This window comes from Podarcis melisellensis, assembly GCF_964234715.1.
Source record: "Podarcis melisellensis genome assembly, chromosome: 15".
Lineage (NCBI taxonomy): Eukaryota > Metazoa > Chordata > Lepidosauria > Squamata > Lacertidae > Podarcis > Podarcis melisellensis.
This window is the reverse complement of record NC_138532.1, coordinates 22467574-22485185: the sequence shown is the minus strand read 5'-3', so window position 1 is coordinate 22485185 and position 17612 is coordinate 22467574. Positions and strand designations below refer to the sequence as shown.

Sequence of the window (17612 nt, the reverse complement as noted above, 5' to 3'; positions counted from 1 at the left end):
ATTTCACTGTGTTGTTGCTGCAAACCAAAATCCAGCCCCCTGTTTCAAAAGGCACATTCTGAAATTTTGGAAAATCTGTAAGTTTACTTACTCTACAACCCCTCCCTCTAAACCCACGCCCCAATAAATGTGTGCTCTCCCTTCCATTTCTGCCGGTTTTCACAGCGAGCACTTAAAACATCTAGTTTTTAAAAAACACCTGCCATGGATTTCATATCCAAACAGTGCAATGTGCTGTCTGTTTGCACTTTGTGGATGTTAATCCCTGAATTTCCCCTCTTGAGGCTTCAAGGCTCCTTCCGTATGAGCAGCACCAATCCAGCCCAAATGCAAACCAATCCTCTGGATTTGTCTTCCGCTGCTGCCTGTCCTATTGCTAGTTCTTCCAGTGCGTGCAACAAGGCACACACAGGACAATGCATTAGACCTGGAAAACGCCCCCACTGTATATTTTTTTATTTCACCCATTGTAAGAGGGGCCCACTAGAACCCCTGTGGTCCACAGATGTCCTTTAATTTACAAAGCAGGAGTGTATATGCAGGGGCTCAACAGTTAAGGTGTAACTGTGCTCAATATGTGTTTGTTTAATAAACATAAGAAGTGCCTTTGCTGGATTCAGATAAAGCCCAGCTGGCTCAGCATTCTTTGCAAAAATCCAGGCAAACCAGCAAGCGAGGCACCAAGTTGAATCACAGCCTCCACTGTTGACAACAGCAACTACCATAGCCCAGGGCAGGATGCTGACTGACAAGGTGCTGAACCCCTCATTGGCTCTCTCCTCTTCCACCTGTATAATTTTATGAACTTGTGCAGTGCCCTTGCAGCCAATTCCTTTACTAACTACTGCAGAGTTGTCTCTCCCTCCAGCGATTGATAATCAATCGCAAGTTACGAGTTCTCCATGCCATTCCCAGAAGCTGACAGTAGGTGGCACTGTGAGGACGGGGAAAAAAGGGAGATATTAAGAAAAGTTAACAGTACCGGGCCACTAAGAAGAGGACGCAGCTCACGGCGAGGTAGGCGAGTAACATGAAGAGCCAGACACCGGGAGAAAATGGATCCAGGAAAGAGAAATAGCCAGGTTTGCGCCCCTAAGGTAGAGGAGAAAGAAGAAAAGGGTTAACAGAGAGGCATATTTCCAAACAAACTTCGGTTCTACAAAGTAATAGAGTAAATGCAGCATGGAGAAGACTTGCAAGTGGTGGTGGGGATAGAGATGGCAGCAGGCAAAGGACATTTTAGGGTCCTTGAAGAAGATGGGGGGGGGGGAGGGAAGCAGTGCAGCGGCAGCTCCCTTGCTCACTGCCCAAAAGAAAAGGTTTGGGGGCTTTTTCGTTTGGTGAGCAAGAGGTGACATCGTAGATGTGTGTATGATTATGCATGGCTTGGAGAAAGTGGACACAGAGAAGATTTTCTCCCTCTTAACACTAGAACTCATGGACATCCAATGAAGCTGCCTGTTGGAAGATTCGGGGCAGATGGGGAAAAAGAACAGTGGTACCTCGGGTTAGGGATGCGGGTGGCGCTGTGGGTTAAACCACAGAGCCTAGGACATGGCGATCAGAAGGTCGGCGGTTTGAATCCCCGTGACAGGGTGAGCTCCCGTTGCTCGGTCCCTGCTCCTGCCAACCTAGCAGTTCAACAGCACGTCAAAGTGCAAGTAGATAAATAGGTACCGCTCTGGCGGGAAGGTAAATGGCGTTTCCATGCGCTGCTCTGGTTTTGCCAGAAGCTGCTTAGTCTTGCTGTCCACATGACCTGGAAGCTGTACGCCGGCTCCCTCGGCCAATAAAGTGAGATGAGCGCCACAACCCCAGAGTCAGCCACGACTGGACCTAATGGTCAGGGTCCCTTTACCTTTTTACCTTGGGTTACAGACACTTCAGGTTACAGACTCCGCTAACCCAGAAATATTACCTCGGGTTAAGAACTTTGCTTCAGGATGAGAACAGAAACCGTGTGGCGGTGGTGTGGCGGCAGTGGGAGGCCCCATTAGCTAAAGTGGTGCTTTAGGTTAAGAACAGTTTCAGGTTAAGAACAGACCTCTGGAACGAATTAAGTTCTTAACCCGAGGTACCACTGTATTTCTTCATGCAATGCGTAGCTAAACTATGGAACTCATTTCTACCGGAGGCAGCGATGGCCACCAACTTAGGAGGCTTCAAAAGAGGACTAGACAAATTCATGGAGGAAAAGGCTATCGATGGCCACTAGCTTTGATGGCTCTGCTCTGCCTCCACAGTTGGGGGCAGCGATCCTTCTGGATACCAGTTGCTGGAAAGCACAGGAGGGGAGAGGGCTCTTGTGCTCGAGTTTCTCACAGGCAACTGGCTGGCCACTGTAAGAACAGGATGCTGGACAAGATGGGCCACTGGCGTGATCCAGCAGGCTCTTCTCGCATCTCTCTTTTTCTCCCTTATACACATTTCAGAGTAATCTTTCTAATAAAGCTGTGGGGAAATCCAGGCTTCATTTGCTCCCTGTTTTGCATCCACTCGTGAACGCAGTCCTCTCCCGTTATCACTCAGCCTCTTGGTTCTGCATCCCTCCTTATTTGCTTTTCTGCCTTCCTGGTATTCTTCTTTATTGAAGCTGAGCTTCAGATTCTGCTGGCAAACATTGCCAGTTCTTGAAAGAGCAGAGAAAGAGGCAGTTGCCAAGGACAAGGGCTTCCTAGCCTGGGCACCGGCTCTCTCTTCTGCAACCAATAAAATGGCCAGATGGAAGCAAGTGCCAGAGAGGGACAAGGTGTAAAAGCTGGCATCCCTACTGCTCCCAAAATCCCATTCTGCACCTATGCTGCTGTGATGGATAGAGGGAGAAAGATGTTAGAATTCCTGCTCCGTGCTTGCAGTCATGGGATTGTTGTCTATCACATGAAGGTATATGTTTTGACTCCACAGAGTGGGAAGTGATGGAAACAGGATGTTTGTGTTACTGTGTTCCATGAAGTGGGACTATTGTCCTTTGTTTTTTCTTTTTGCTGTTTGATGCTAGGGAGAGAGGGAGCCATGTTGCAGAGGCCCACAAACAGTCACACTGTTTGCTGCAAGCTCAACCATTTTGCATGAGCATTGTATTTGTACAGTGGAAATGCTGGATCTGCAGGCAGATGAATGACTCGGGAAGGCAATCCTTCTCTGTCTACGAGTGGAAGAAACCCAACTGTTTCAAGATGAAGGTGCTTGAAAGTTCAGTGCAGGAGTAGTTGGTGTCTGTGCCATGTTTTCCCCTGACCTAAGTTAGCTGGAGGGTGGCTTTTGCCCCAAAGCATAGAGAGCTAATGTCTCCATAGAGCATACCTCCTCTGCTGTGGCCCCAAAGAACTATGGATTTTACATCACCTTAGCCATGCAGATTAGTTGTTATGTCATTCATCATCTCACAGTATAATCATCCCCAGAGGCACACTCTATTGTCTCTTGCGAGAGACAGATGCCAACAAGTTTGAATGCTGCAAAGAGTCACTTTAGGACACAAATAAAGAACTCAGAGTGAACCAAGGGGCGGGGGGGGGACATTTTGACCAAGCCTCAAACGCCCTCCCTTCCCCTGTCTCACAATCTTCTCATTGTCGGTGGACCTTTGAACAAACAAATTGCAAAGCAGCCATACCTATCCTGGAATGCCTGCTCCCAGGTCTTGACACTGAAAATCAATCTGAACAGCTTACATTCTGGGTTGTGACGACATGATCTGTGCAGACATCACTTTGTATGTGAAGAAATGTATATAGGGGCAGAAAGACACCGTCATTTGCAAAGGTGGAGAAGGGATGAAGGACATTGCATTAATGGAACCAGAATGCCCTGCCTATGTAACAGCAGATTATACTCATCCTTCTATTACTTGTACATCAAACAAATTCCCTTCATATAATATATACTATATATGTATAAAACTTGGGGGGGGGATTTTATCTAGCTCACTCCTCTCCTTGCTGTTTCTCACAATAAACTGCTAAAAAGGAAGGAAGGAAGGGAGGGAGGGAGGGAGGGAGGGAGAGAGAGAGAGAGAGCAAGAAAGACCTCTTTTGCATAGAAGCAACCCATCAGGGATGGGTGAATCTGTTCAGTTCCTCTGTTTCTCCTTTCCCTAGTCTCAAGTTCAGTTCTCCCCATTTCTGCGTAAGTTTGTGATATAATGCATTTTCACTAATATATGCATTTTTAATGCCCATCTTACTGTATGGATCTCAGTACAAATTATTTGGCTGGAGTACTTCAGAGAAGTACAGATTTCAAAGGATGACTGTGTTTTGGTTTTTGGACTATTTTTTAAAGTGTGAATTAGGCAGTTTCACCTTTAAATGTGAATTTCTCTTCCCCTGCTCCCCATCCCTATGGTCCAGCAGCAGTCTAAAACAGAACAGTCCATCCTTGCGATTTGGAACTCATTAGCAGCTCATTCCCAATTTTATCTATTACACCTGCAGATCCCTGGGCTGCAGCGAGGAGTAAAAAAAGGTTTGCCGAACTGAAGAAAGTGTCCATATAAACATGAGCAAAGGCCTTGGAGAATACACCGTATGGAGGTGCGATGTAATGCAAAGTCTGAGGAGGCTTGCATTTTGCAATTCAGACCACAATGCTATCTTGCCTTCCACTGCCTCCCAGTTGACAATGCAGCTATATAGGCCAAGTGCTTCAGCCCAAAGTTCAGATGCAACCACTCAACTCCACAATATTCCATTAGCATGAATGAGAAGAGGAGGGAGGCATAGAGTGGGTCGGATGCCCCATTAGAGTCCCTGTGTCAGGAATCCATATTTGATTAAATCACAACAAGTGCAATTGAGAAAAATGACAGGCCCATTTAAACTTGCCATATATAGTTACTTGCGAGAAAACAGATGTGTGTGGAATGGGGAACGGGTGAGGAGGCTGGGTTCGGGAGGGTGGCAGGAAAAGAAATGATGGGGAACAGAAAATAAACATGCCATTAGAGTTGGGGAGGGGGATGGAGACAGGGAGACTGGGCAGGAAATTTATTTGTGGTTATTTGTTAGGAAATGTCTGATGGCAGCCGCAGATTAACGTGACGCTAGCTGCAGTGTTCCTCGCTGAAATGCGAAGGGAAGAGGCAAGGAGGAGAGCAGATGGGTCTTTGGCGCTTCCCTCCTTGCGCTGTGCAAGCCAGATCTTTAAAGGACGACTGCTGTGATTAGTTATCATGCCTGCCATTGTTAAATAAATATTTATCGGTTTAATTAGCTAATTGCCACATTGCTCTTATGTGTTGTATTAATGCTAAGCTACAAGATTGTTCTCCAAAACCAGCAGAGGGATTGTGAGGTGGGGGAGCTGGATTTTTGCTGGGGGGGGGGTGCTGTTGAAGAAAGGAGAAAAGGGAAAGTATGCACAGTCCCCAGATTTATTTTCTATGGTGTCCCAGGAGGGAGTGGATCACATAGCTCATGGCCCCTTTCAGTCAAGTGGTGGGAAACATTCAGGGTCGTCACCAATCAAATCGTACTCAGAGCAGACCCACCAAAATCAAAGAACCTAAGAGAATTATTGTAACAATAACACCACGCTTTATTATCTGCAGGGTGGGCTAGAACAATGAAAATACAATGGCGTAACAGTTTAAAAAAAATTGCAATCACAGATGAAGGTGGGTCCTAATAATATACATCTCGAATCTTAAAAGCTAGGGTGAACAGGTGTGTCTTCAGCATTGCCGAAGAATTGATGCTTTTGAATTATGGTGCTGGAGGAGACTCTTGAGAGTCCCATGGACTGCAAGAAGATCAAACCTATCCATTCTTAAGGAAATCAGCCCTGAGTGCTCACTGGAAGGACAGATCGTGAAGCTGAGGCTCCAATACTTTGGCCACCTCATGAGAAGAGAAGACTCCCTGGAAAAGACCCTGATGTTGGGAAAGATGGAGGGCACAAGAAGAAGGGGACGACAGAGGACGAGATGGTTGGACAGTGTTCTCGAAGCTACCAGCATGAGTTTGACCAAACTGCAGGAGGCAGTTGAAGACAGGAGTGCCTGGCGTGCTCTGGTCCATGGGGTCACGAAGAGTCGGACACAACTAAACGACTAAACAACAACAACAAAATATACAGGGAATTCTCCATTTATGTGGGAAACTGCTTCAGTGAAATCGCATGTACTGGGAACATCATTTAAAAAGACTGTAAACACTCTACCAACCACCTTGCTCAAACTCCAACTCTCCATAGGCCTCAAAGGTTAGTGCAAGGGCTCCTATGACTATACTTGCAAAGACCCATGGGATTGCTAGACACTGCTTTTGCACTCTTTTAGGGCTGTTTTTGCCTCTTTCCGTGCCACTTTCAGGTTTGCGGCAATGGCCGTGCCTGCCTTGAATGCAATTAAATAGGGAGTTGCCTGTATTGAAGGTGTCAGGCACAACTCCCTATTTGTGAGAAGGTGTCAGGCACAACTCCCTATTTGTGAGAAGGGAGTTCTACAACTTAGGGGCTGCCACAGGTCCATCACTATCCTGAGTCTCTGAGGGAAGGGCCTCCTCCACTGATCTTAGCCCCCAAGATGGTGTGTAGGGAAGCTGGTGGCTTTTCATTAACATCAGTGGGTCTAGTCTGGAGTAGAATTTAGCTGAAGACAACCCTCAGAAACTCTTCCCAGCACATTTTAAATTTACAGATTGTTCTTTGTTGAAAGAAAATTATATGAAGATGATGTATAGATGGTATATGACACCAGTGCAGTTAGGAAAAATGTATAACACCAGTTCAAATATGTGTTGGAAGTGTAAGGAAAAGGAGGGGACATTTTACCATATGTGGTGGGATTGTAATGAAAGTTTTGGGAAATGATATACAATGAACTGAAGAAAATGTTCCATCTAACATTTGTTAAGAAATCCGAAGCATTTCTGTTAGGGATTGTAGGAAAAGACCTGCTAAGGAAGTTGAAAAATATCTTCATGCATGCGACAATGGCAGCAAGAGTCTTAATAGCACAAGGATGTAAGAATGAGGAAACCCCGACTAAAGAACTATGGCAAGAGAAACCGATGGACTATGCAGAACTGGCAAAATTGACACATAAACTACGGGACAAGGATAACTGTGATTTTAAAGATGAATGGGAACTTTGTACAAAGTATTTAAAGCTGCAACAGAGTGAATTGGACTCCTTAGTAGGCTTTGAATAAACACTCACAAACTTTTTATTGATTATAACCAGCCAGATAAATTAAGGATTTATACAATCTTGTAACATGCAGAGAATAGCATTTATAGAGAAACCAGAGATTGGAACTGAGGGAAGTCTGGGGGGAGGGGAGGGTGGATTGTTTTATGGGGGGGAATGGGGGGGGATTAAGGATATGTTTTAAGATAATATGTTTTGTTTAAATTCCTAATAAAAATTATTTTTTTTAAAAAAAAGAAACGCTTCCCAGCACAAGGGAACCTCAAAGCACACCGGCTGTTTTTGGGTTTCGGTTTTTAAAAATCTCATACAGCCCGAAGGGTCAAGTCATGTCTCTCTGTTTCATGATACAGACCCCCTCCTGGGAAGAAGGAAAATGATACTTTTCTATGCTTTGTATTTCCCCAAAACGGCTAGCACTCTGAACAGAATGTTAGACTTGCCCTGGGGGAAGGACAAGGTTCAAATCCCCGATCAGCCGTAACACCCACTAGATGGCATCGGGCAACTCACCACCTCTCAGGGTTGTTGTGAATTTGGAACAACTTTCCTTTACTTGAGCTCTTAGGATGAAGTGTAAGATACGAATATGGTGAATCAGAAAGCGTGGGGGAAATGCTGGAACCATTCTGATGCGCTCATGCATTGATCCTTGATTCACCACGTAGCAGAGGCAACAGAATTCTAAGTGGGTTTTAATTACTTGTTTGTTCTTGGCAGTCAGAAGGACTCCACTGAGAAAGAGATGCGCAAGCTCTGTTTGTATTGGTGAGGACGGGTGCATCTTTACCAGCCGCAGATATTTCAAGGGCAGAAGCTGTGAATCTGCTATAATTGTTTTAGTGCTTTGTTTATGTTGTTGCTCAGCTGATGGGAAATCAAGTGTGTGTTCTTATTGCCCACGGAACATATGGAGAATGTATTGAAATACAGAGCAGGTATAAGCAAGTGTTGCATTCAAAACTTTTTCAGTGCAAATATTCTGGACTTGTGGCTCTTGGGAAACACTAATGACTTCGAGTCAGTTTTTGTATAGGTGCAACTAGTACAGCACACAGTCCCTATGGAAGCAGGCAAACAGAAAACAGCACTGGCTAAGGATGAGTTCTGAAAAGAAACAGAACAAAACTCAGAGAGCGCAATTTTCCTTCTGTGCACTGAAAAGAAAATGGAATGAGAACCCAGAAGGATGGAGAAGGATGCCTAGAAGCAGAAGCTCAAAGGATCTGAAGGATCTGAAGAAGCTGAAAAGGATCCTGGACAGCAGGACCAAGGAAGCCATTTCCCCACAAGACAGCAAATAGCCTGGTGCTCTTACCCAGTGCAAAGCTTCAAATATCCACATGGATAAACTTGTTCAGTTAAGGGCCAAGCTATAGCATCAGCAGAAGCATGCAGTGTGTGATCTCCTGTTCTGCCCCATGCTGGAACCCTTCTTTCTGATAGGCTGGCGGTGTCTGGGGGTGTGTGCACACACATGCACATATAGATCACATGAGCTCATGGATCATATAGCTCAGCTACAACAGCCAGATCCTGCAGATCCATTGAACTATGGCAGGCATCCCCAAACTTGGCCCTCCAGATGTTTTGGAACTACAGCTCCCATCACCCCTAGCTAACAGGGCCAGTGGTCAGGGATGATGGGAATTGTAGTCCCAAAACAGCTGGAGGGCTGAGTTTGGGGATACCTGAACTATGGTTTCCATCTTCGTAAGGTCTTACAACAGGTCCCAGATAATTAAAGAGTCATATTTTACTTTATTGGGCTCTATGATCACTGCAGATGGTGACAGCAGCCACGAAATTAAAAGATGCCTGCTTCTTGGGAGAAAAGCAATGACAAACCTTAAAACATCTTAAAAAGTAGAGACATCACCTTGCCAACAAAGGTCCGTATAGTTAAAGCTATGGTTTTCCCAGTAGTGATGTATGGAAGTGAGAGCTGGACCATAAAGAAGGCTGATCACCGAAGAATTGATGCTTTTGAATTATGCTGCTGGAGGAGACTCTTGAGAGTCAAATGGACTGCAAGAAGATCAAACCTCTCCATTCTGAAGGAAATCAGCCCTGAGTGCTCACTGGAAGGACAGATCGTGAAGCTGAGGCTCCAATACTTTGGCCACCTCATGAGAAGAGAAGACTCCCTGGAAAAGACCCTGATGTTGGGAAAGATGGAGGGCACAAGGAGACGGGGATGACAGAGGACGAGATGGTTGGACAGTGTTCTCGAAGCTACAAACATGAGTTTGACCAAACTGCGTGAGGCAGTTGAGGACAGAAGTGCCTGGTGTGCTCTGGTCCATGGGGTCACAAAGAGTCGGACACGACTAAACGACTAAACAACAACAACAACATGTGAGCACATAAGAAAAGGATGCTGTGATTACAAAGATCCAGTATGGGTTTCTCTAAAACAAATCATGCCAGTCTAATCTTATTTCTTTTTTTTTTTTTAAAAAAGGAGTTACAAGCTTGGTTGATCAAGGGAATGCTGCGGATGTAATGTATCTTGATTTCAGTAAGGCTTTTGACAAATTCCCCCATGAAATTCTTGCAGAGAAGCTGGTAAAATGTAGGCTAGGTGATTTGTAGCTGGTTGACTGACTGAACTCAAAGTGTACTTGCCAATGGTACTTCATCATCCTGGAACAAAGTGACAAGTGGAGTTTGCAGGGTTCTGTCCTGTGTTGTTCAACACCTTTGTAAATAAACTTGGAAGAAGAAATAGAGGTGGTGCACTTCAAATTTGCAGGTGACACCAAATGGGGAGGGGTAGCTAATACCTCAGAAGATAGAATCAGAATTCAGTACGACATCAACAGATTGGAAATGGGGCCAAAACAAAGGAAATGAATTTCAATAAGGACAAATGTAAGGTTCTGCATTTAGGCAGGAAGAACCAGCTGCACAAATATAAGATGGGAGACACCTGTCTTACCAGTAGTACATGTGAAAAGGATCTAGTGGTCTTAGTAGACCACAAGCTTAGCATGAGTCCACAGTGTGATGCAGCAAAAACCCCTGAATCTATTCTAGGCTGCATCAACAGAAGTATAGTGTCACGATCAAGGGAAGTCATAGTCCCATTCTATTCTGCCTTGGTAAGCTCCCACCTAGAGTACTGTGCCTAGTTCTGGGCACCACAGTTTAAGAAGAATATTGACAAACCGGAACATGTCCAGAGGAGGGGGATCCTTTCATGGGGGGCGGGGATTGATGAAGCCCCTTCAGCCTCTACAATTCTATGAAGGTAAATGGTACCCATGGTTTGGTGCACAGCTCTGCAAACACTTTCTTGTTGTTCACTTGCTCTCTGATGGTGGCATATTATGGATAGGGTCCCCCACCTTTTCCCGACGGGGACCATTTCCCATTAGTTGCTGCGCATCAGGAAGACAATGTTGTTTCTCCTGCCAAGGGGATGCCAGGAAGGAAGTGAGGCAAAGTAGTGCAAGAATAAGATAGCCTTGCCAAACTGCTGGCAATTGCTTGGAACTGATAGGTTTGGGAGTCGGTGTAAGGAGCAGGGTTGATTTTGACATCAGCAGAAACCTTGACAACAGGGGGTCCACCCTAGACAGCAAGTCCCAGAAGACTACGTTTTCATGTCTCAGTCCAACCAGCAGGGTGGCATAACAGGAATAAACCAGAAAGAAACAAAAACTGTAAAAGACCAGCAAAGAATGAGAACCTGCCCTTAAGCACCCGCTTCTGCCTTTCCTTATCTGCCTTTTTTAGTTCAAAGTAATCTTGCTTTTTTATTGATTTTCCCTTCCCTGAGCCAGGAAATTTCTGGCATCTTTTCTCACCTAGGTGCAGCTAGGGGCAAAGGTAGGATTAGTATCAAAACATTTTGTGTCTGACAAAGGATATTTTGTATGTCTGATATTGTGGAGGGATTTAGGGAAAGGGTTTGGGCAGCTGGCCAGACCAGGCTAAGGTACAGCCCTCATCCACAGGGTGCAAGGGCTGCCAACTTATCTGTGGCCTCACTGCTCCACGCTGGCTTCCCTCGCCTCTCTCACTCGCTTCCTGAACACACAGAATTCCTCACACTTCAGATCCTCAGCTGATGGCTTCTGTCTCCTCTTCACTGCTCTTGTATGTGAGGGTAGCTGGCATTACTCAACTCAGGTTCTTCAACTGGTGAGGGGTCTGCCATGGAGCTGCAGACCACATACACTCCAGGTTGTTGGTTTATTCATATATGAATTTTTGCTCCAATTTTCTAGGCAGATGATTATGATGAGGATTTTAAACACACGAGCCTGCTCACATTAAGGCCTCTAGGTGATTTACAATAAAATGTATTCACTGCTTAATTTTTGCCCCACCTTTCAAGGCAAACAATAATGATGATATAAAATATATGAATCTGTTCACACTAAGGCCTTCAGGCGCCTTGCGATAAAATTGATTAAAACCATCCAGTAGGGACAATATAAACCCTGCACTAAACATAACAAAAGCAAACATTTAGAAAACAAACTTAACAGTGAAATACCTTCCTCAAGCCCAACTGACTGAACAAATTATGACGTGAAAAGCACTGAGTCATACAGGATGTTGAAGTTGTTAAGAAGTCTGGGAGAAAAGGAAGGTGTTTGAAGATATGTCAATGTGGGTGCCAAGGTGACCTCTTAGGAGTGATGGCAGGCCTTGCAGCATTTTGGGGAAACCCAGCAGCTTGTAATATTCCTCCCACTGCTACCTGCTAGAACTACAGACATGCAAGATATCATCAGTGACAAAGGCTCTTGCAAAGTGCACAGATGGGGAACCTGCAGCCCGCCAGATGTGGCTGGGTGTCATGGACTGGTTGGATGCAGAGGATGAGGAATGGCGGGAGGAACCACCTGGGGAACCACTCAGGGAAGAGGGCTCAGAGCCTGGGGATTGGTGGTGGGATGACAATACGTTTTCAGAGGGAGAAGCCTAAGAGGAGGAGGTGTTGGAAGCTGAAGAGGTAACAGGGCTTAGTGAGCAGGGAGAGTCTGTGGCAGACTGAAGTCCAGAAACAGAAGCAGAGGAGGAGGGAAGCCAAGAGGCCAAGATGAGTCAGGTTAGTGAAGAATCCAGAGTGTCTCTCCCTTCTGCTGTGACAAGCTCCCCTACCCCCTGGTCTCCCAGAACCAGAAGAGGCATGAAAAGGGCAGAGGAGAGGTTGGCTTCTGGTTGCTTGGGAAAATCCACAGAGATCTAAGGGTACTTAGAGGGTAGCGGGAAGGTGGGGACTTGCAGCCTCGGCAACTGATCCATGGGGGCAAGACCTACCAGGGATAAGCTGTTGTGCTCATTAGGCCTGACACTCCACCAAGTCTATGCAGATCGTGTTCTTGCTAATAAAGAGAATTAACTTCAACTTAAACGGTGTGATTTACTGTTGGCTCTCTCCTGACCCTGGGCTACCACTCTTGTCATTCTTGACCAGTGGCCATGCTGGCTGGGGCTGATGGGATCTGGAGTCCAGCAACATTTGGAGGGCCACAGTTTCTCTCTTTCTCGCCTAGTGTTGGACCCAGGGAGACCAAGGTTCAAATCTTCACTTGGCTCATTAGCTGAGGTTGGACTGGTCACTCCTTCTCAGCCTAACCTACCACATAGGGCTGTTATGAAGATAAAGGAGGGGATGAATATATAAGCTGTCCTGAGCTCCCTTGCAGATGTGCAGAATCAATATATAACAAGATAAAAACAATTGGTTAACATTTTATTAAAGCGATTGTTTCACAATTACAGCTATCTAATTTTTGTATTAGTGCAAGTATCAAAACCGGTCTATGATTCTATTGTTCACTGTTCTCATAATGCTAACACTTTGGGATTCCACCCTTACAAAAGCCCACAAAATTACTGGCCAGCACCTACAAAAGACAAGTGAGTTAGCCTGCTGAACATTTTTCAGGCAAAAACTTAAACGTTCACTTTAAACCAATAATTGGCTAGTTTCTGGTAGTGGCCAGGTTGTTGACTGCCAGATTTTGGAAGGGATTGGGAGAAGCAACTCTGATGACATGGTACCAAAAGCTGTGGCAGATTCCTCTAAATGAAAAAAAATGCAAATAAGCCAAAAATGGCAAGGGGGGGGGGGGGAGAAAAAAGACACTTATAACTTTATGGCAGAATGGCAATGTTTTGTTATACATATGGACAAGACAGACAACGGGTGACTTCCTAAAGCATATAGAACATTTTGCTTGGTTTGATTTCTGATACTGGGCTATTTTTATTCTATTGCATTGGATAAGATGGCTTGTCTCTGCTTTTTGATGTGTTGCATAACATGGTTATATTCTGTGCTTCACCATAGTTACTAAGCGGGGAGAGGTTTTTGTTGTATATTTTCTGTTGTTGCATATGTTTAACCTTAAGAAGAAAAGCAATACAAATAAACTCATTAAAAAATGTTGATGCTTTTAAAATACTGGACCATATTTGACATAATTTGACGAGCGAGTTGACCAAATTTTGTCCTCCTGGTGAAATATCCAACTCTAGCTGACTCTGCCATGTTTTGAATTGAAATGACTAAATAGTGAAAAGTTTCCATAAGTCTTTGTTCCCTTCCTTAGCCAGAAAGTGTTTGCATGCAGGTACCTCTCACAGCAGAAACATTTCTAAGAGACGTCTCTTACCATATGAACTCGGTAAAGAATGCTAATCCCCAGAGTCATAAACGGCTTGGAGAAATCAATCACCTTCTCTCGTTCGGCTGTAATCGTCAGGCCAGCCACTGCCAAATCAGCTTTCTAAAAAGAAGAGAACATAGTGAAGATCAATATCTCTTCCCCAAGAGATATGAGGGCAGGAGGCAGCAAAAGAGTATGGAGTGACTGGTCTCCAAAAGACTTCTTATTCAGAGGTCAGACTTAGCAAGAGGCAAGAGGCCAATTCCAAATGCCATAGGTGTAGATAGCCTCACAACAACACTGTGAGGTAGGTTCAACTGAGAAATAGTGACTCACTCCAGGTCACCCAAGAGTCCTGAGCTGTGAAGATGCAGGCAATTGAGTCCTGAAGCCCTCCAGGAAGCAGACTCCAAAGATCTCAATAGAAGCTTCATTGGAGAGTGAGAACTCTATCCCTGATTCCAGAGGAGATAGCTTAGCCCCTCTTTGGACTCAGGAAACTCTTCCTCCAAACCATCAGTAGCCACAGAGCAACCTCCTCCTTCAACCTCCCAGGCCCAAGGGCTGCAAGAGGTACCCCAATTCTGGAACACTCACATGCTGTATAATAGAACGAGGCCCCTTTAACTTCCAGGGAGGCTTCCTCCAGAGAGATGGCTCTTGACACACACATCTCTCTGCAGAACTACATAAATCGCTAGCCAGCTCCACATGCACATGGGAGCAATGCCTCCCAGCTCCTCTGGCCTGGGTGACACATGTTGCAGAATGAGGTGGCCACGAGATGGAATAGCACTGAGATGGAATAATGGATGGCATGATTTCATGTGGGTAGGAGAAATCACAAATGTGTAATACTCTGTGTTAAAAGGGGAGAAAAAACCTAATGCTCTCTGCAATCTGACAAGTAGCTCAGGAAGGGCTGGGACCTTTCTTCCTGACGTGCTGGGTTGTTGTGGTTTGGGCTGGTATTTTGATACTGTCTGGAAGATTGGTTCTAGGGCTGTGCACCCAGTCTGGACAAATCCCAGGTCCCATCTCCTTTCCCTCTCACCCTGCCTGCTGCTAATTGAATGCTTAATTAGGATTTAAAACATGGATTAAACATGCAGTTGTGGGCAGGGGAAAGTAAGTGCAGGAGATGGTCCAGGCACGAGTCTCTACTATCACCATCTTCTCCCTCACCCTTCTCACTGCCACCTCATGTACTAATTAGGGCTCTCCAAGGCCCCTATTTGGGTTTGGGGTCTGGGTCAGGTCTGGCCCAGATTGGGGCCTGAACTGTGTTAGAGGTGCCTTGCACAGCCCTAATTAGTACGTGGGAAAACTAAGGCAACCCTACCTACAGTCTGAAGTGAGTCTCCATCATCTCAGGATTCTGCCAACTCATTCTGCTACATGTGAAGGCCAGATCTATGTGAGGGCTCATCCAGATTTCCTTTTGCGCTGCACTTTCCAGGCATATGTCTGTGCTTTTAAGGTCTGTGTCCAAGTGGCTTGTTGTTGTTGTTGTTGTTGTTGTTGTTGTTGTTGTTGTTGTTTTACCACTGCTTTCCCTAGGAAAACCCACTGTTTACCACTGAATTGGTTTTCCCAGGAAAAGTGGCAGGATCAAAAAGAAAAACACTCAAATACGGACCTGGAAAGTGTGGGTCTTTATCTGAAAGCATGGTGCAGAAGAAAGTCTGGACGAACCCTGAGGGCTTATCCACACTTATATTTTGCCCTACACTTTCTGGGCAGAGGCCCACACTTCACCAGCTTGTATCCATGTGCTTTCGCCGTCCCACCCTGCTATAACACTTTCCCCAAGGAAACATGATCTTTACCAATGGACCAGAGCAAACAACAATTTGGGTTTTCCACATATTGCTCAGACCTGGACCTGGAAGGCTCAGACATGTGCCTAGATATGCAGAGCAAAGGTAAGCATGAGTGAGCCCAGGGTGTGCTACCTGGTTCTACAGGGAGCTCTCCATGGTCCTGAATCTCTGCTCCCCTGACTACCACTTTGCCAGACTCAGCCAGAATATCCCTAGAGGGCTTCAGCTTTTGTAGCTCTGTACTGCATCCTCCTTGCACTAATGAAGCCCGTGACACTGATTGGCTGATGGAGCCGCTGTGAGCTGCTTATCCCCTGAGATTTGTTTCTGACAGTTCTCCCTCACATTTCTATATCAGACTATAATCAAGGCAGTTGTAAAAATATAATCAAAGCTTGGGTGGAGAGTGGGATGACTCCTTTGCATCTGAAGGTCTATGATCCAACAAGAACCGTGGGTTAGTTTTAGTTATCTTTCCCTCCCTGGATTTGACTATGGGCTGTGCAGTACCCTCTGCATCCCAGGATGGATGCTGTCCAATTACATTGCTGCCCAGGTACAGGAGGCAAGATGTGAAAAAACTACCTAGTGTTGGACATGCAAATACTTTCCCTCAAGGAAACAGATGCCACATGTTCCCAGGACCCTTTAGGAAAGGGCTGTGGATCAGTGGTGGATTGATCCCAGGTTCAGTCCCCAATGGCATCTCTGGGTAGGTCTGGGGGAACCTCCCGTTGCCTGAAACCCTGGAGAGTGAGATGCTGTCAGTCAGCGCAGGCAGTTCTGAGCTAGACAGACCAATGGTCTGAATTACTCATTTATTTTTTGCATTTATTTGTATCCATCCTTCTTCTCCAAGGAGCTCAAGGTGGTTACATGACTCCCCTCCTCCTCCTTTAATCTGCAAAACCACCTTGTGAGGTAGTTTAGGCTGGGAGACAGTGACTGGCCCAAGGTCATCCAGTGAGCTTCATGGCTGAGTAGGGGTTTGAACCCTGGTCTCCCAGGTCCTAGTCTGATACTCTAACCAATACACCACACTGGGTCCCAGTACATGGCAGCTTTCCATGTTCGTAAACCATGACATACCATTGCTGGGGGCAGTGGTGGTTGGTGGTCATTGGAATTGGTATAGACACAAGGTGGGAAGACCAACAGTAGGGGGAGCCAGAGTCAATGAGAAGCAGACACAATTAAATCTATTTCTGTCTCCATTCTCCTCCTCACTCTTTTCCTCCTTCTACCCCTTGCTGAGTTCTAAGAGGGAAAACACTGAGAAAGCTGACAGGCAGGGCCAACAGCCTGGACTGGATTTAAGTAGGGAGGGAGGGAGGCAGGGTGGGGTTGACTGAGGGCAGACAGAGGTTGGTAGGGCCATGCCCCATTCACCTTATTGGGCCTGCCTCCACTGGCTGGAGGGTAATGAAATCATTTCCCATGGGGCAATAAATATTTTTCAGTGGGAAGTTGCTGCAGCTGCTGCCGCCACCATCACCTCCCTCAGCTAAAAAAGACCTTGCAGAAAATGAAGACGTGAGATGCATCTACCCTCAGCTCACCCACAAACGGAGGAGGAGATGTTGCACTCTTTGATGAAAAATAAGAGCTGTCAATGGTGCAATGCAAATTAATATTTTAAAAACTCTTTCCAATTTAATCATCATGTAACCGAGATAAGGATTTTAATTTTAAATATGATTTTTATTACTATCGCTTTCTTGTAATGGGATGGAATTGCTTTAAAAAAAAAAGAATTAAAAATGGGGAGTACCACACTGCCTCCCTCACTTGTCAGTATTACTTGCAAGGTATGAGGCAGCTGTGCTGCTTCTGAAAATGGATTGTTGAATATACTAACTTGCACTTCATGCCCCTGGGCTTCATGGGCTCCTTGCTGTAGAGAGACTTGTGAGACATTAAATGGGGAATTTATCACCCAGGATTCATAACCCAAGTTGTAAACATGACATGACAGGTGTGTTGTATGTGCACCTCGCAGTGTTG

The 17612-nt window shown here is 45.5% G+C and overlaps 1 protein-coding gene across 3 annotated transcripts in view; it reads right to left on the bottom strand.

Annotated features, from left to right (window-relative positions):
* The window catches only part of GRIK4 (glutamate ionotropic receptor kainate type subunit 4), a 467636-nt gene that overhangs the window by 31968 nt on the left and 418056 nt on the right, over window positions 1–17612 (bottom strand). For all 3 annotated transcript variants that reach the window (XM_081889776.1, XM_081889778.1, XM_081889777.1), the window contains 2 exons: window positions 13792–13905; window positions 983–1092 (listed from right to left, as the gene is read on the bottom strand). In XM_081889776.1, coding sequence (XP_081745902.1) covers window positions 983–1092; window positions 13792–13905 — 224 coding nt within the window. The remainder of the gene's footprint in view (window positions 1–982; window positions 1093–13791; window positions 13906–17612) is intronic.